The sequence below is a fragment of the Xenopus tropicalis genome, chromosome 1 (assembly GCF_000004195.4).
Source record: "Xenopus tropicalis strain Nigerian chromosome 1, UCB_Xtro_10.0, whole genome shotgun sequence".
Lineage (NCBI taxonomy): Eukaryota > Metazoa > Chordata > Amphibia > Anura > Pipidae > Xenopus > Xenopus tropicalis.
This window is the reverse complement of record NC_030677.2, coordinates 143128304-143148331: the sequence shown is the minus strand read 5'-3', so window position 1 is coordinate 143148331 and position 20028 is coordinate 143128304. Positions and strand designations below refer to the sequence as shown.

Here is a 20028-nt window from a genome sequence, read left to right as displayed (position 1 = left end):
TTGAGTTTTACAAAGCAACAAAGCAAGAGGACATCTAAGAGTATATAGCAAGGAAGCCGTTGAATACTGGAGATAGAAAAAAATGAGATCAGGACAACAGTATAAACAAGGTATGTTTTCTGTTTATCTAGAGAGAGGTGGGTACTTAAAGGCTAGGGAAGTACATAACACAGTAGAGGATATTCACCCACTGGCTCATTAGATGCTTTGAGGTAGAAGGCCCAGAGTTTATATAGGCTGTACAAGTTCGTTTTTTGCCTTTTTTTTTTTAATATGGGACAATGGCCTTAGCCTTTTTGACATCTTAATTGATATATTGAACACTGAAAAACTATTTTTTATTGATAAAAACTGTATGTCCTCTTAATATTAAATCTCAGTTTTACTGTTTGGTTTGATATGGTCAAACAAACAATGTCTGGTTTGCAGTATCATGCGAAATGCTCTTTGGAATTCTTTATTCCGAAAAGTATATATAATGGGATTAATCAGAGGTGTCACTACTCCATACACCAATGATATCACGTGGTCATGATCAATGGATGAGTGTGTAGTGGGGCGCAAGTAAGTGAAAATCACAGTTCCGAAGAAAATGCTCACAACTGTTAAATGTGAACTGCAAGTAGAGAATGTTTTCCATTTACCCGACAGACCAGGAATCTTAAGGACTTCAGCAATAACAAATATGTAGGAAATCAGAGTCAGTGCTAGAGATCCCACAATCACAAATCCACCAATAAAGAACACAACCAGTTCATTTATGTAAGTATCCTTGCATGAAATCTTTAGAAGGGGAGGAACTTCACAAAAGTAGTGGTTAAGAAGGCGTTGGTGACAAAAAGGCAACATGGATGTGAGCACAGTGTGTATTAAAGAGTTCAGAAATCCAATTGTCCAGCAGGCCAGTGTCATATAAAAGCATAAGGATTGGCTCATGATAGTGGTATATAGCAGAGGGTGGCATATTGCTACATATCTGTCATATGCCATTGTGCTAAGCAGAGTGCACTCAGAACCACCCATGGCAATGTAAGTAAACATCTGAATAAAACAGCCAGCGTATGAGATGTATTTTTCTTCATCAATCAAATTCTTTAGAGTATTTGGAATAATAGATGTAGTATACAACATTTCTATCAGTGCTAGGTTTACCAGAAAGAAATACATGGGTGATTTAAGACGAATGTCCAAACGGGTCACGATAATAATCACAACATTGCCAGCGATTGTTATTATGTAAGTGGTTCCAAACAGTACGAAAAGAAACTTCTGCAAAAACGGCTCTGTCACTAGTCCTAAAAGAATAAATCCATCACCGAGAGTGATATTTTCTTTCTGGTTTTTTCCCGGCATAAAATCTTTATTTTATTGAAAAATAAAGAATCTTGTTAAGACAGTCATACTCAGAATATTAATATTAAACTTAACTAAGAAAAACAACATTTTCCCTTTCCATGTATGGAAGCCCTATACAACTAAAGCTATGGCCCTCTGAATCCCTGGCCTCTTACATTAGGAGTGTAGTTTCATCCCCTCTTTCCCATGACGGACATCATGCTCATGACTTAACAGCTGCAATGGCCGGTGACACAATGAGACAGTCCATAATGGGACAGGTGCTCAAGGGAGATTTTACCTTCATCAAACCTTTCATATTTTTGTTTTCAAATAGAATACCACAGCCTATTTTTCTCACTATTTTGTGTTATTTGTCTAAAACCTACATCTTATATTTTATTACTAGCAGCTCATAAAAACTTAGTTGACCACATTCATAGGAGGGAAATCAAAAAGATTTAGGGAGCCCAAGAAAAGGCCTAAGCATTTTCTCTTTTAGGACACTTGTGAACAGTATTTCTTTTTATATGTTAGATCAGTGATACCCAACCAGAGGTTCGTGAACAACATGTTGCTCCTCAACCCCTTGGATGTTGCTCCCAGTGGCCTCAAAGCAGGTGCTCATGTTTAAATTCTTAGCTCGGAGGCAAGTTTTGGTTGCATAAAAACCAGGTGTACTGCTAAACTGAGCCTCAGTTAGACTGCCAATCCATATAGGAGCTACCAGATAGCCAATCATAGCCCTTATTTGGCACCCTTATGAATATTTTTCATGCTTGTGTTGCTCTCCAACTCTTTTTACATTTGAGTGTTGCTCACTGGTAAAAAAGATTGGGGACCCCTGTGTTAGATAGACAATGTGTTAGTACGTTAGACAATGTGTTAGTATGTTAGACAGTGTGTTAGTACGTTAGACAATGTGTTAGTACGTTAGACAATGTGTTAGTACGTTAGACAATGTGTTAGTACGTTAGACAATGTGTTAGTACGTTAGACAGTGTGTTTTCTTGTTTTAGTGCTTTTCAAACATACTAGTATAATCTTTTAAGAGATTTGTCTAATTTTGTTTGACTCCAAAAAAAGTTGTTGATTTTTTGTATTGTCCCAAACAGATATTTATTATAAGTGAGAGTCTGAGAAGGATAGCAACATCTTATAATATTTTCTATCAGATCTTTAGATATAATAGACTGTTGGGATGCCTTTAACAAACCCTTAAATATTAGGAAAAAAACCAAAATGAAAATGTGTAAAAGTTGAAGATGACTTTCTTTCAAAAAAAGGAAAACCATTTAAAATAGAGGGAGAATGGAAATGTAAAATAGTAAATCCACAGTGTGTGTATACCATCCGCTTTAATAACATTTTAAAAAAGAAAACTTCTTACCCATCTTCCACTCATAATTGTTTAAAGAGACCAGCAGTAGTTGCAGTACATTCTATACTTCTGAAAGCCTTGAGAGTATGTTGTCTGTGCTTTTGTTAAAAATTGTGTCTGTAAATGTGCTTTGACTTCTGCGCTCATTATATATATAAGCTGTAATGAGGATTTCATTTTTGATCACTCTTAAGGGACCAATTAGTTTCCATATTTATTACACATCTAATTTTATATATATATATATATATGTAGCCCACTTTAGAGAATGTGCTGCTACCTGCTGAGATCTTGTGGCGCTTACAGGGATCCTGAGCCCCGCTTACTATGGGGAACAGATGTTGCTGTACTATTTGGCGTGCCTCCACCCAGGATAGGGAAAGCTTGAACTATAACTCCCCTCCTGAGAACTTGATATTGTACTTCTGCTTTGGGGACTCCCAGCACTCCTGGCACCTTGCCCCCTCCCTGGGGTAGTTGCTTACCCGGCAGTGTGGATCCTCCAGATAGTAAGACAATGCACTCAGATAGTATGATGAACTAAGTGATGTCTTTATTTGCAGAATGGATGACAGATAGACTTTGCAGGAGTTACAGAACACGTCAGGGAACACTCTTTTCCTTAGGGGACCCTCTCTCCTGGGATACCGTCAATACTCCAGCCAGATGACCCTCTTTTGGGATTCCCTCCGGTACTTCACGCCAGAAGCCCCTCTCTAGGGCACTTCCCGGTACTCCCGCCAAGCGGACACCCCCTTGAGACCTCACCCCGGAATATCACCCGGCTATCCCCTGGATTAGGCAAATCACCTATTACTACCACTTGGTTCCCTGACTCCAGCAATCAGTGCTGGGAGATCTTAATCTCATTAAATCTCCTGTAGGGGCCAAGCTGCCCAGCTAAATAGCCTATCTACCACTCCTAGAGCGGTCTCTGGCCTGTAGCTGGCCTCTTGCCAGAGGGTCCCAGGCAGGAAGACCTGGCTGCACAAGGCTGCACAGCCTTATATACTGTGTGCACCACCCTGTGGCCATAACCCTGAACTGCAGGGATACTCCCTTTCTTAACACAAAAACAACTAGGACCACCCTTAGGTGTCCAATTCCCTAAGGCCACCCTCTAGTGCCTGTCAAAGGAGAACCCATCCTAGGGGCCCAATTTTGGAGATCCCTACATATATATAAACGAAAAAAGAATCCGTGGCAGGCACACCCTTCAAATTTTATCAAAAATGTATTGAAAACATATTGTTTAAAAGCGACGTTTCGGTCCTCATTAGGACCTTTCTCAAGGATAAAAACAATAGTTTACCACATCACATCTAAATACCATTGCAATCTAACAAGTGGAAAAAAGTGCCCAATCCCCATCTTCAAACCATTATGCAATTAACCAATGCTATTATATGTGTACAAATATAAACAGGCCAATGCTTGGCCATTAGCTGTGCATACCAATATTAATATATAAAATCCTACTGAGTTTATTTAATATTTAAATATTTTTTTAGTAGTCCTAAGGTATGGTGATCTAAATTACAGAAAGATCCCTTATCCCTTAAAACCCCAGGTCCCCAGTATTCTGGATAACCAAGTCCTATACCTGTACAAATTTATCACTTTATTATGTTGAGTTGAAAAACCCCAACATACTGTTCTTCAACTTCAGCTTATTCTTCCGCTTCTTCTTCTTTTTATTCTTAGTGTCCCCCATTTTCTAAACTTCTTCGCCCTATAGCGGAGCAGGTTGCTTGCGCTTTTCTAAGCGATCCCGCCCCCCGTCTTTTTTGGCGCCACTCTGAACCCCCCAATTTTCCCATTGACTTTGACAGGGAAGGTTTTCAAACTGCTGCCGCTCTTACAGCTTTGAAGCTACACCCCCCAAACTTGAAAAACATAATCATGGGGTCACCCTGAAACAGCTACATTTGTTGGATGACCCAAAGTAGGAGGGGCCAACAACAGCCAATCAGATTTTACATATTGACTTTCAATGGGAAAAATCAACCTGCTGCCATTCTCACAGTATTAACACCAGGGTCCCCAAACTTTTCATAGTTGGTCACTAGGGGACTGCAGCTTTAGTTTTGAAAAAGTTGACTGAGCCACCAATAGCCAATCAGATTTCACCTATTACATTTTATTGGTTTGATGCCAGGGTTCCCAAACTTTGTACAGTCAGTCACTTGGTGTCTACGTATTCAAGTTTTTTAAAAAGTGGGCAGAGCCACCAACAGCCAATCAGATTTTACCTATTGACTTTCAATGGGGAAATTCAACCTGCTGCCATTCTCACAGTATTTACAAGAGGGTCCCCAAACTTTTCACAGTTGGTCAGTAGGGGCTGCAGTTTTCGTTTTGAAAATGTGGCCACGAAGAGCCAATCAGATTTCACCTATTGAGTTTTATTGGTTTGATGCCAGGGTTCCCACAGTTGTACTCAAGGTTAGAAAAAGTGGGCGGGGAAGCTTAAAGCCAATCACATTTCTTTCATTGTTTTCAGTGGGGAAATTTTAACTGCTGCCATTCTCACATGTTTAATGTCAGGGTCCCCAAACTTTGCACAGTTTGTCACTGGGTGACTACATTCCAAGTTTAGAAAAGTTGGCGGAGCCAACAACAGCCAATCAGATTTCACCTATAGACTTCATACGTTTAAATTTAAACTGCTGCCAGAGTTAGTCACCAGGTAACTGTGGTTCAGAGTTAGAAAAAGTGGGTGGAGCCACCAACAGCCAATCAGATTTTAAGTATTGATTTTCAGTGGGGAAATTCAACCTGCTGCCATTCTCACAGTATTAACACAAGAGTCACTAGGGGACAGCATTTTTAGTTTTAAAAGTGGGTGGAGCCACCAACAGCCAATCATATTTCACCTATTGAATTTTTTTGGTTTAAATTTAAAATGCTGCCTTTCTCACACTATTTACGCCAGGGTTCCCAAACTTTTGACAGTCAGTCACTGGCTGACTACGTATTCAGGGTTAGAAAAAGTGGGTGGAGCCATAACAGCCAATCCATTTCCACCCATTAAATTTCATTGGTTTATATTTAAACTCATGCCATTATTTTTAGTATTAATTCCAGGACTGTTAAACTTTCCAAAGTTAGTCACTATTTGCCGTTCAAAGTTAGAAAAAGTGCTGCCGTACTTTAACTATTAATCCTTGGGTCCCTACATTTTGCAGATTTAGTCACTGGGTAACTGCAGTTCCAGGTTAGAAAAAGGGGGTGGAGCCACCAACCACCAATCAGATGTAACTTTTTGACTTTCAGTGGAGAAATTTAAATTGCTGCCATTCAGACAATATTAAAACCAGGGTCCCCAAACTTTGTACAGTGGTACATGAAGTTTGTTCTCAAACTTCCCTTTCTAGTTCTTTTTCTCCTTCTTCTTCTTAGCGCCCCCCATATTCTAAACACTACTCCCCCTACAGTTTTAGGGGTACAACACCCAAACTCTCCACATTCTTCGCCCTATAGCAGAGCAGGTTGCGTGTGCTTTTCTAAGCAATCCCGCCCCCCATTTTTTTGTTGCGCCGTTGAATACCCCAATTTTCACTTTGAAGCTACACCCCCCAAACTTGAATAACATAATCATGGGGTCACCACTAATGAAACAGCGGCATTTGTTGGATGACCCAAAGTGGGAGGGACCAACAACAGCCAATCAACTTTCACCCGTTGAGTTTAATGGAGAAATTGAAACACCTGCCACACTTACAGCTTTGAGGCTACACTCCCCAAACTTGAATCACATAGTCATGGGGTCAGCCTGAATGGAAATATGATGATTGTTGGATGTACAAAAGTGAGCGGAGCTGTGAACAACTAATGAGATTTTTGACTTGGCGGAAATCCAACCTGCTGCCAGTCTCACAGTAATAACACCGGGGTCCCCAAACTTTGCAGAGTTAGGCACCAGGTAACTGCAGTTCTAGGTTAGAAAAAATGGGCAATTTCATTGGTTTATATTTAAACTGATGCCATTATTGAGGTGTTACTTCCAGTGCTGTTAAACATTCCAAAGTTAGTCACTGGGTATTTGCTGTTCAAAGTTAGAAAAAGTGGGCAGAGCCACCAACAGCCAATCACATTTCTCCTATTTACTTTTAATGGTGAAGTGTAACATGCTGTTCTTTAACTATTAATCCTAGGGTCCCTAAACTTTGCAGAGTTAGTCACTGGGTAACTGCAGTACCAGGTTAGAAAAAGGGGGCGGAGCCACCAACCGCCAATCAGTTGTCACTCGTTGACTTTCTGTGGGGAAATTTAAATTGCTGCTATTCAGACACTATTAAAAACAGGATCCCCAAACTTTGCACAGTGGTTTTAACGATATAACTGTGGTCCAAGGTTAGAAAAAGTGGGTGGAATCAAAATCAGATCAGATTTCATTCAGTGACTTCACGTTTTTCAAACCAACATGAAGTTTGTTCTCAAACTTCCCTTTCTAGTTACTCAAACTACTGGCAGGAGCCATAAACAGACTTTTGTTGTAGTATGGTTGCACGTGACTAAAGATAGTGGGGCTCATTTATTAACACTGGGCAAATTTGCCCATGAGCAGTAACTCATAGCAACAACTAGTGATTGCCTTTTTTTCCTCCAGCTGCATGTAGATCATTGAATTTAACAATTTGATTGGTTGCCAAAGATTACTGCCCATGGGCAAATTTGCCCAGTGTTGATACATGACCCCCAGTGACTGGTTAAACTGAAGAGGACTCCACCTGTGGCGTGGATACTGAGAAATGAAATAAATGGACCTATTCTCAAAGAAAATACAGAATATAATGTGTGCAACATGGCACTATAAAGGTCTTCACATAACTTTGCATAACTTTGAAAAATAAAATATTCTTAAATAACCACTTTGTGACCACTTGAAAACATTATTTTTTACATAATAATAATAATGTATTATAACTGTAGACTTAAGATATATAGAATTTGTGTGGTTATATAGTATAATTACAACTGAAGCACAACTGATGTCTGTAACAGGTTGTTAGTGGAGTGGGTCCTGCGGCTATTATTTCATCGCGTGGCTATTCTTTTTTGACGCCGGTGACAATTTTTGGACGTGCAGCAAATTTTTCTGCGGCAAAATTTTTTATCCATTTCGCGAAACAATCCGCCAATGGTGAAACGCGGAAATTCGCTGCAAATCCATGCCTGCCGAAACATTTCGTCCATCACTGCCAAACCTCTTCACTTTGGTCCTTTGCTTTTTAACTTGTTTATTAATGACCTGGAGGTGGCCATAGACAGTACTGTTTCTATTTTTGCTGACAACACTAAATTGTGCAAAACTATAAGTTCCATGCAGGATGCTGCCGCTTTGCAGAGCGGTTTGATAACATTAGAAAACTGGGCAGCAAAATGGAAAAAGGTTCAATGTTGACAAATGGAAAGTTATGCACTTTGGTAGAAATAATATAAACGCAAGTTATACACTAAATGGTAATGTGTTGGGGGTATCCTTAATTGAGAAGGATCTGAGGATTTCTGAGAAGTTGTCTGATTCCAGGCAGTGTCATTCTCTGGCTACTAAAGCAAATAAAGTGCTGTCTTGTATAAAAAAGGGCAATTACTCAAGGGATTAAAACATAATTTTGCCTCTTCATAGGTCCCTGGTAAGGCCTCACCTTGAGTATGCAGTGCAGTTTTGGGCTCCAGTCCTCAAAAAGGATATTAATGAGCTGGAGAAAGTGCAGAGACGTGCAACTAAACTGATAAAGGGGATGGAAGATTTACACTATGGGGGGAATTCACAAAAGTAGCCCTTTTTTGGAGTAAAAGTGGTGGAAAAAGTGGTGGAAAACACTTTCTCCAGATTCACAAACAGGAATCCGCCTAAATTCTGACTCAACCAACACTTTTCTGTTTTTGGTGAAAGAAAGACAGTTTACAGACACTTTTGTGAATTTGGCGTTTAAACGACATTTATACAACGTTTTAACGACATTTTTTCCCGACATTTTTCCCCGACATTTTCAAAATGGAGTAAAGCTCAGTGGAACAAATTCTAAGCTCTTCTGTTTTGTTTTGTTTCCCCCAGTCTCCATTTCACACCTAAGGTAGGGGCCTGTTTGGGGGATCATTAACATATTAATGGGGATTAGCAGCCTATTGTTATGGGATAAGTTTCTGTCTCACCCTAGAACAATAGGTGCAAAAAGCCTCATTAACATTGTATAAACAAGTAAAACACTGATTAAAAAAAGTTTAATTTATATCTTATATATAAAAAGTTTTTACCTGACATTTGCATGATTATGCCAGTTTTAGCTTAATCAATGAGGCAATAATAACATTTTGTGTGAATATATTGTAAACATTTTTATTAAAAGGAAAAGTAAAGCCTCCCAGTCAAATTTTTAGTTTAACCAGCAGTGCCCCCTCTTTAATCACTTCACTGACATTTGCCCCAACTTATCTGTGCCCCCATAGCATGTCCAGAACTACAGAGCTGCTTGACAGCATTGGCCCCCACCTGTTCCCAGCAGCCATCTTGGTGGCACATGCACACTGGCACCCAAACTGGGATATTGGGGTACAGGGTTGGACTGACCCCAACAGGGCACTGAATAAAAACCCAGTGGGCCCTAGTCCTGTTGGACCTCTATTCACCGGGCATGTTGGTGTGGGGCCGGATTGCTGCTGACCAGTAATGAGTAAGGGCAAGAGAAGAAGGTATTTAGACCCTTAAATCTTGTTACAGAAGTGGAATTACACAGAAATATAGAAAATATTAGAAAGCCCAGATTGTCCTGAAAAAATGATGTATAGTTTCCCTGGGCAAACTAAAATTCACTTAATTTTTCAGGATTCATTGAGGTCTGGCATGGTGCCGAGAGACTGGCGGATTGCTAATGTGGTGCCGTTATTTAAAAAGGGATCCCGTTCTCAGCCTGAAAACTATAGGCCTGTTAGTCTGACATCAGTAGTAGGAAAAATTTTGGAAGGGGTAATAAGGGATAGGGTACTTGAATACATTGCAGTTCACAATACTATTAGTTTGTGCCAGCATGGTTTTATGCATAACAGATCTTGCCAGACTAATTTAGTCGCCTTTTATGAGGAGGTGAGTAGGAACCTCGATGCTGGAATGGCAGTTGATGTCATCTACATGGACTTTGCTAAAGCGTTTGATACAGTACCTCACAGAAGGTTAATGATCAAATTGAGGAATATTGGCCTAGAACATAATATTTGTAATTGGATAGAGAACTGGCTGAAGGATAGAGTACAAAGAGTGGTGGTAAAGGGAACATTTTCTAATTGGACCAGTGTGGTTAGTGGAGTACCGCAGGGGTCAGTCCTTGGTCCTTTGCTTTTTAACTTGTTTATTAATGACCTGGAGGTGGGCATAGAGAGTACTGTTTCTATTTTTGCTGATGACACAAAATTGTGCAAAACTATAAGTTCCATGCAGGATGCTGCCGCTTTGCAGAGCGATTTGACAAAATTGGAAAACTGGGCAGCAAACTGGAAAGTGAGGTTCAATGTTGATAAGTGCAAAGTTATGCATTTTGGTAGAAATAATATAAACGGGAACTATCTACTGAATGGTAGTGTGTTGGGGGTTTCCTTAATGGAGAGGATCTAGGGGTTTTTGTTGATAACAAGTTGTCTAATTCCAGGCAGTGTCATTCTGTGGCTACTACAGCAAATAAAGTGCTGTCTTGTATAAAAAAGGGCATTGACTCAAGGGATGAGAACATAATTTTGCCCCTTTATAGGTCCCTGGTAAGGCCTCACCTTGAGTATGCAGTGCAGTTTTGGGCTCCAGTCCTTAAGAAGGATATTAATGAGCTGGAGAGAGTGCAGAGACGTGCAACTAAACTGGTTAAGGGGATGGAAGATTTAAACTATGAGGTGAGACTGTCGAGGTTGAGGTTGTTTTCTCTGGAAAAGAGGCACTTGCAAGGGGACATGATTACTCTGTACAAGTACATTAGAGGGGATTATAGGCAGTTGGGGGATGTTCTTTTTTCCCATAAAAACAATCAACGCACCAGAGGTCACCCCTTTAGATTAGAGGAAAGGAGCTTCCATTTGAAGCAGCGTAGGTGGTTTTTCACGGTGAGGGCAGTGAGGTTATGGAATGCCCTTCCTAGTGATGTGGTAATGGCAGATTCTGTTAATGCCTTTAAGAGGGGCCTGGATGAGTTCTTGATCAATCAGAATATCAAAGGCTATTGTGATACTAATATCTACAGTTAGTACTAGTGGTTGTATTTATAGTTTATGTATGTGAGTGTATAGATTGGTAGGTGTGGGTTGGGTGTGCTGGGTTTACTTGGATGGGTTGAACTTGATGGACACTGGTCTTTTTTCAACCCTATGTAACTATGTAACTATGTATTTATTTGTTTATATAGGGGGCATGCAAGCACACGCAGAGCTATAACAGAGCAAAAGAATACAACCAAATAATGGGATATAATTTAGTAAATAAGTGCTGAGAATATATGTTGGATAATCTTCTTTGAACAAAAGTGGATGTTATGCACATGGCAGATATAGATACAGAAAGCGGGTTGCAATGAGAGAGTAACCCCATATTACAAAGTAAAAAAACAACTGATGACTTATTTTTGTACAGGTATGGAATCTGGATACAATAATTTCTGAAGATCGCAAATATCACGAAAATGCTTACGAAAAAATTGTATTAGTCACAATAATATTGTATTGGCACTCCGAAAGTCACTAAATTTTCATACCCAACGATTGTAAACAGCGGCAGAACCTTTCCGAATTTTTCACGCATGTGTACGAAAAAGTCGTGTGGGCGTACAAAAAAGTCGTGTGGGCGTGCAAAAAAGTCGTGCAAGCGGAAAAAAAATGTCGAAAATTCGCTTGGAGCGTTTGTGTCTTAATAAAGCTCCCCCTAGGAGTTAAACCTATTCCTTCAGTTGCAGAGTAACTATGACTTGTTGTACGATCAACATTGTCATATAAAAACAAAAAAATATACAGTAGGCTGTAGGACTGCATTAGGCCAGATACATAGCCAGCAGAAGTGAGACCTTTACCTTCTCCCTTTGCAAATAAACCCTTACTGTACATTCTGTTATGAATGTCACATGATATAATAGTCATTTTTTTATGAAAAAGGTAGGCTGTTCTATATTGTATGAAACGAAAAAAAGGGGATACATATGCTCATAAGAAAGGGGGTATAAATCAAATCTCACCCATAGTGTAGTTGGGCCCAGGTGCTCATGCCCCAGACCTTCAGCCAGAGGGAGCCATCATGGATACACCGAAAACATCAATAGGCAGGCACTCCGGGATTTTAGGTATAAAAATTTTTTGCAGAAGTTCACAAAAAATATAGTAAAATCAAAGTATATTTATTTAAAGCTAACACATGTAACAGCAGGCCTTACGCGTTTCGTACCTTGCGGTACTTAATCATAGGCTGAATGAACAATTGCTCACAAAAAGTATTTAAAGCATGAGAGGCCAATGATCATTTAGATGTGATTAGCCAATCACAACACAAAATTAATTAAGTAAAAACACATGGCAAACATTTAAAGAAAAAACATGTGTTAGTAGCAGTATGTACCCTAAAGTATATAATAGGGTGAATTATCTCAAAAAATGTCTGTATATTTTTTTATTTTATATAATTTTTATATAATTTTATATAAATGTCTTTTAGACAAAAAGGTATACTTATAAAGAGGTTCATTTAAACAATATAGGAATCATACTAATTTTAGAGTTTCCTATATTGTTTACTATATACAATATGTAACACCAAATAAAGTTATATGTGTAGAATACATTCAAACATAACAAGATACATCATAATCAAAGTTCAAGCCTTGCGGCTGTCTAGTGTTGAGAAAGAAAATCCACTTTGTTTCTTTTTTTATAAGTGTATTAACAATATTACCTCCTCTGGGGTTTGGGAGGACCCTATCAATACCTATAGCAGAAAAATATTGTAAGGATCTATTAGAGCACTCGTGGAAGTGTCTTGCTACTGGTGTGTGAGATTTAATATCCGTAATGTTCAAAACATGTTCACGGATTCTTTCTTTAAATCTTCTACTCGTCTGTCCTACGTATTGTTTCCCGCGGTTTTTGCAAGTGAGAAGGTACATTTCTTGTGTTGCAATTTATAAAGTGTTTGATTACATAAGTCTTTTTTGTAGTTGTTGAAACAAATGTATCTGTTTTAGTCACAAATTTGCAAGTAATACATCTTTTTGCCCCACAGGTAAAGCATCCTTTTGTGGATAGCCACGTTTTTTCTGGTACGTTATCTTGAATCATGCTAGGTGACAGTCTATTTCCTATTGTTTCATTTCGCCTAGAGATAAATTTTATGCCATCGTTCAAAATAGACCTAAGAATCGGGTCTGTCTTTAATATGGCTAGATTCTTGTCCACAATATTTTTAATCATATTGTATTGTGGACTATATGTAAGTATACATGACAGAGTAGTGAAAGTGTCTTTAGGTTTAATTGAAGTAGATTGTGTAAAATTTACTGAAGGTTTATTACTACTATCAGTAAATTTATATCTATTAAAGAGATGGTTTCTGTTTTTAGAGGCTGCTCTTTTATATGCTGTATTGAGAATAGTAGGGGTATATCCTCTTTCTCTCAATCTTCTAAACAGATCTTTTGATTTTGCTACAAAATCTTCTTCATCCGAGCAAATTCTTTTTAATCTTAAAAATTGGCTATATGGAATATTCCTAATTAAGTGTTTAGGGTGATTAGATTTTGCATTCAAAATAGTGTTAGCTGAACACTGTTTTCGAAAAATAGTGGTAGTGATGTGTTTTTTATCCACAGATAGGTTTATATCTAAATAATTCAAAAAATCTTCATTAAATTCTGAAGTGAATTTCAAGTTATATGTCTTTGTGTTAATAAAGGTGAGAAAGTTCTCAAAGTGACCGATAGTGCCTGACCATATAATAACAATATCATCTATGAAACGTCCATAAAATTGGATGTATTCGTGATACATGTTGTTATTATAAATGTGTGTGTCCTCCCACCAACCTAAAAAAAGGTTCGCGTATGAGGGAGCAAATTTGGCTCCCATTGCCGTGCCTTGGTTCTGTAAATAATATTTCTTATTAAATAGGAAAAAATTGTGTGTCAACAAAAATGTAATAGCTTTTAGAATGAAGATTATTAAGTTTTCATCAAAAGTACTGTAATGAGTGAGTTGATATTTAACAGCCTCTAATCCCAGGGAGTGAGGAATACATGAGTATAATGATACCACATCTATGGAGGCCCATTTATAGATGCCTTGTTCCCATTTGAAATCTTTTAAGGTATGTATTAGATGACTACTATCTTTTAGATAGCTTGGTAGTCTTAAGACTAAAGGTTGTAAATATGAGTCAATATATTCACATAGATTTTCACCCAGGGAGCCTATACCTGCTATGATAGGCCTACCCGGTGGCGGTCTCTCCTTTTTATGTGTTTTTGGTAAGTAGTGAAAGATTGCCACTTGAGGTCTGTCTGGTTTCAAGAAGGAGAATAACTTTTCATCTATGATTTTATAGTGGAGAGCTTCTGAAAGGAGGACATCTAGTTCAATTTCATAATCATTTAAAGGATTTTTTTCTAAAGTGCTATAGGAATCCTTATCAGAAAGTTGTCTATAGGCTTCAATAATCATCTTTATTAAGGATGACTATGAGGCCTCCTTTATCAGCTCTCCTTATCACAATTGTATTGTCTCTCTCCAAATTCTTCAAAGCTTTTATCTCTTTAGATAAAAGATTATTTTTTGAATGTGGGAATGTGTTCTTTTCATTGTTTAAGCTATCATACAGTAAAGTGAGTTCACATTCTACATTCTTTTGAAAAAGATTTATAGTATTATCTCTCAAATGCACTGGGTAATAATTGGATTTAGATTTAAATTTATCTTTTATTTGAATGGGATCGATTCCTACTCTCCCAATCTTAGGATCATTTTCTTTAAGTAGTGATTCTAAATGAAGAACAGAGACCATATCCTTAAAGTTTGACATATGGGATTGTAGGGGAACAGATGTACTCTCAATCATCTCACTTTTCTGTCTATCTATGTCTATAAGATCATCAGAATAATAGTGTTTTTTTAGCAAAAGCTTACATACAAATCGGTTAATGTCCGTTATTGTGTCAAATAAGTCGAAGTTTTTCGTTGGGCAAAAAGTAAGTCCTTTTTCCAATACAGTCTTTTCTTCAGGGGTTAGAGTCCTATACGAGAGGTTCAAAATTTTCTCCTCTCCTTGTTCCTCAGTGGATATTTTGGTGTCCTGGGAGTGAATTCTTCCTCGCCTGACTCGCTTGATCGAAAGTTCTTTTTGTTCTTCCATTTTATTCTGCCATCTTGGTCGTTTTTTGTAGATGAAGAGATTTTCGGTCTGATATCTTCACTCAAGAGAGAATTCTTCGTTCTGAGATCTCTAGTATCCTGAGGAGAAAAAGGAGAGGAGGAGCAGGCACCCGTATCTGATTCGCTGTTGCTGTCTAAGCTGTCTAAATCTGTCCCTGAAAAACTGACTCTTTTTTCTTTAGTAGATTTAAGAATGGACCTATGTTTAACATTTCTATCTTTTCTGGAAAAGGATTTTGTCTGTTTATTGCGGTGTTGTGACCAGTTATATATTAAATTCATATCATAGTCTTTTTTATCTCGTTTAAATTTATTGGTTTTGTTATCCATGATATTTGTCTCAAAGTTCTCTATTTTTTTGTTTAATTTTTCTGACAATTTTATGTAGTCAGAAAGATCTACAAGATGAGTGTGAGTTTGCTTGAGTTCAAGAGTATCCGTCTTAACTTTTTCGTATAATTGTTGTTTTTTATTAATAAGTAGATTCATGAGTCTCAGGGAGCAATCCGACAGAATTCTGTTCCACTGCTCCATGAACTCATTATCATCTGTAAGCGAATTTGGATATTTCTTGATTCTCAAGCCTCTGGGAATCATGTCTAAAGATATGTATTTTTCAAAAGTGGCTATCTCCCACCATAAACGTAATTCTTTAAGTGATAATGTCTCAAGAGATGAGAAGAAATCACGTAAAGTGGAAGTAGATTCAGAACTATCTCGGGAGAAAATTTTTTCAAATTTTTGTTCTATATTGTATGTGGGCTCAGACTTTGCACCAGGGCCAGTAGGCTAGTTACACTAATGACACCTAGGTGTATCTAGAAATATTTCTACATTTGTAAAACTTTGACCACTGCCCTTTGAAACTCATGGTTTCGTAAACTATAAATAATTGGATTAAATAATGGTGTCAATACACTGTAAACTACAGATATCACTTGATTCTGATCAGATAAGGACTGTGAGTTGGGAAGTATGTAGATGAAGATCACAGTGCCAAAGAAAATGCTGACAACCACCAGATGGGAGGCACAGGTAGAGAATGCTTTATGTCTGCCTATTATGCTTGGGATCTTCAGCACTGCAGCAATAATACATGCATACGACACTAAGGTCAGTGTCAGAGAACCAACTGTCATGCTTCCTCCCATAAAAAATATCAGCATTTCGTTAACTTTGGTATCCTTACAGGAAAGTTTCAAAATAGAAGGAATTTCACAGAAATAATGTTTAATTTTACGATCATGACAGAAAGGCAACATGACTGTCAGTACAGTGTGGACAAGTGAATTCAGGAATCCAGTGCTCCAACATATCATTGCCAGACAGTAACAGGCTGATGGTTTCATAATTGTGGTATACCGTAAAGGGTGACATATGGCGACGTATCTGTCATAGGCCATGGTGCCGAGAAGAATGCACTCAGAACCCCCCAAACTAATGAAGATAAACATTTGAGTAAAGCAACCAGCAAATGATATTCTCTTGTTCTTATCTAATAACATCCTTAGTGTAAATGGGATAACTGTGGTGGTATATAAGATTTCCAGGACAGAAAGATTAACTAGAAAGAAGTACATAGGTGTTTGAAGGCGAAAATCCTGGCGGATTATGACAATTACCATAAAGTTGCCAAAAAGAGTCGCAATATAAGCAACAAAAAATAACACAAAAATCAGATTTTGCAGAGCTGGTCTTGCCCCTAGTCCTAAAAGCATAAATCCATCAACACTAGTGTCATTTTCATCAGCCTCAGCACTTTGTGTAAAATCTATGGATCTTGCAAAGAATAAAATGGGGGATAAGGTATAATTAGGAAAGTTTTAACAGTAGTGCACAAGCAGCATCTGGACATCCATGAAATAGTGGGTGTGTTCAAATTTAAGGCTGATGGTTCATGGAGCGAGTATGTTGCCTGCGGTTGCAGAGATCTATTGCGAGCAACTAACTCACTCTGTGGGCCATTAGCCTTGAATTTAAATCGCTCCTAAGTGCCTTTCCACCTGCAACAATAGGAGTCCCCAGTGCAAAGGCCTGCAGGAGGAAACTTAGTGCGACTTTGGAAATCTGAATCAATGCATTGGCTTTTCCCACCAGTGACTCCTGTTATTGCCGGTGGAAAGGCATTTTGAAGCGGTTAGTCGCCTGTGGTAGCAGGGATCTGTCGTGGGCAACTAACTTGCTCCATGGACCATCAGCCAAGCAGACCAGCTAAATATGTTAGTTTCAGTTATTTTACGTAAATTAAATAATAGTATGTGCTGATTCATAGATAGGCCTTAGATGGTCTTTTAAAGCTTGTGTTCCTACAAAATATTCTGCACATATTAACATTCAAATTCCAGAAGTGGTTACAGAAATCTCACAATTTATACCAATAAAACAGAATAAATCCACCAAACTGAATAATTTAACTTAACCTTTGCTCAACACTTTATCAAAGATCTGCAGCTTGTGACCAAAAAGCCATTGCATTGGATCCTTTGCCTCCAATATTTTCGGCAACAGAATACTAGGGATGCACCGAATCCCGAATTCGGCCGAATCCAGGCTTTTTTTTGAGAATGAGGTTTTGGCCGAACCGAATCCAAATCCTAATTAGCATAAATTAGAATATGCTAATTAGAACTCGGAAAGGGTTAAATGGTCGGGAGGGGGCATTTCACCGCACACAGCAATTTTTAACCCCTTACGATCCTAATTTACATATGCTAATTAGGATCCGGATTCGGTTCGGGATTCAACAGAATCCATCAGGGTGGGTTCAGGGGTTCGGCCAAATAAAAAAAAGTGGGTTCGGTGCATCCCTATAGAATACAGAGCATAAAACACCCAATTTTACATTTCTATTGTTGCTTTGCCAGTTAATTTTGCTGATTGTGCTTGAAATTGCATTGTGTTCACTGCACTTGCAGATATATACGAGTCCTTGAGCCTCAAACAGAAAGTTTAAGAAAGCAACTCTCCATGCTGCATTTGTTTTAGCCTGGCCCTACATGGTTACTGTAAATGAACTGTGCAGGTGAATTTATTAATGTGCTCCTATGAGGATATTGTGGGCTTCTCTTAATATTGTCCACATAAAATTATTCAAGATTTCCCTCAGTCATGCAGTGTGCATTGGAACTGATTGATCAATCACATAACATGTGCAAGTCATGTATTGCTAGTACTAAAACAATGAGGTAGCAACTTTGCCAATGTATATTGCAACACCCTCCAATATAGCATTTAAACAGGAACATATACTATGAAGAACTATGTTGAAATCTATTTACTACCTTATCTTTCATTTCTGAGCCAGAAGTGTGCAGGTTTTAAGAGGATAAATAAAACCTACCGGACTTCCATTCTTTTACATCAAAATGTGAGGCACTGCTGTGTTTAGCAATGTGCTTACAGCCCAAGTGTCTATACTGAAATGTCTCTCTATGGTGCCTTTATATGTTTACTAATGTTAAGCGAAGTCTCAGAGAAATCTACAGGGAACCAATCATTTCTAAAGCACTTAGGTTTATTTTTCTTATTTATTTGCTTTACTAATTTGCTTACACTTTTTCAATGTAATGTAGTGTCTGGAAACAATCACAGCCCAAGAAATATTATGTTTCAATTTTGGTGAAATAAGTCAATGATGGGTAAAAAACTGTTAGGACAATTAATATAAAATTGTTAAAAATTATATTTTAAAAAGCTTTGGGCACATTCACTTACCTATACTCAGTGTGCAATTGGGCAATTTGGCATGCAATCGCTCTTGTTTTTCTCTCACAGTGCATCATTTTCCCCACCAGTTCAGAAGAAAGCAAATTATTGGTCAGCCTAGTGTCTCTATTGATAACATGGTAAGGACAAAACTTTGTGAACTGAGGAAACCTCAAATTCCCATTCAATGAAGGTAGATTGTATTTTAGCCAGCATTATTGTGGTGCTTGTTGGATATCATGTTGGGTTAAACAAGTTATTATAAGGTTCTTTTAGGGTCTATAAAAGGAAACTATACTTCCAAACAATGTAGGTCTCTATGTAAAACCGTGCTTCATCTAAATAACCCAATTTCATACTTTTTAGTAGTATGTGCTGTTGGGTAATCCTAAATAGAAAATTGCCATTTTAAGAATTAGGGGCCGCCTCCTGGGATCATAGGATTCACAGTGCACACAATCAAGCCAAGGCACACAAACATGCTAGGCCACATCAGAAAATAAATGGGCAAATTTCTGTCTTTCAAAGTGCTGTTTTCCTGTTACAGTTAGAGCTGCATTATTTCTGGTCATGTGATCTCTGAGGGAGCACCCAGCCCAAGAAGGGAGGTTCCGTTTAAATATACGAAAAGGATTTTTTACTGTGAGAGCTGTGAAGTCGTGGAATTCCCTCCCCGAATCAGTCGTGCTGGCTGATACATTATATAGCTTTAAGAAGGGGCTGGAGGGCTTTTTAGCAAGTGAGGGAATACAGGGTTATGGGAGATAGCTCTTAGTACAAGTGAGGGAATACAGGGTTATGGGAGATAGCTCTCAGTACAAGTGAGGGAATTCAGGGTTATGGGAGATAGCTCTCAGTACAAGTGAGGGAATACAGGGTTATGGGAGATAGCTCTCAGTACAAGTGAGGGAATACAGGGTTATGGGAGATAGCTCTCAGTACAAGTGAGGGAATACAGGGTTATGGGAGATAGCTCTTAGTACAAGTGAGGGAATACAGGGTTAGGGGAGATAGCTCTTAGTACAAGTGAGGGAATACAGGGTTAGGGGAGATAGCTCTCAGTACAAGTGAGGGAATACAGGGTTATGGGAGATAGCTCTCAGTACAAGTGAGGGAATACAGGGTTATGGGAGATAACTCTCAGTACAAGTGAGGGAATACAGGGTTATGGGAGATAGCTCTTAGTACAAGTGAGGGAATACAGGGTTAGGGGAGATAGC

General features: G+C 38.4%; 2 protein-coding genes across 2 annotated transcripts; both read right to left on the bottom strand.

The window, feature by feature from the left end:
- Positions 1-369: 369 nt before the first annotated feature.
- LOC100488351 (olfactory receptor 5V1) lies at positions 370-1353 on the bottom strand. The gene has a single exon (XM_002934316.1). It carries the CDS (start codon positions 1351-1353, stop codon positions 370-372), a length of 984 nt encoding a protein of 327 aa, XP_002934362.1.
- Positions 1354-15933: 14580 nt separating this feature from the next.
- On the bottom strand, positions 15934-18454 carry LOC100488505 (olfactory receptor 2G3-like). Its single transcript, XM_002934317.3, has 2 exons — positions 18444-18454; positions 15934-16882 (listed from the first exon to the last, which is right to left on the bottom strand). The coding sequence occupies exons 1-2, from the start codon at positions 18452-18454 to the stop codon at positions 15934-15936; spliced, it is 960 nt and encodes a 319-aa protein (XP_002934363.3).
- Between the last annotated feature and the right edge of the window lie 1574 nt (positions 18455-20028).

Excerpts from the sequence above, each read along its gene's own strand:
- LOC100488351 (XM_002934316.1), bottom strand. The coding sequence starts at position 1,353 with ATGCCGGGAAAAAACCAGAAAGAAAATATCACTCTCGGTGATGGATTT.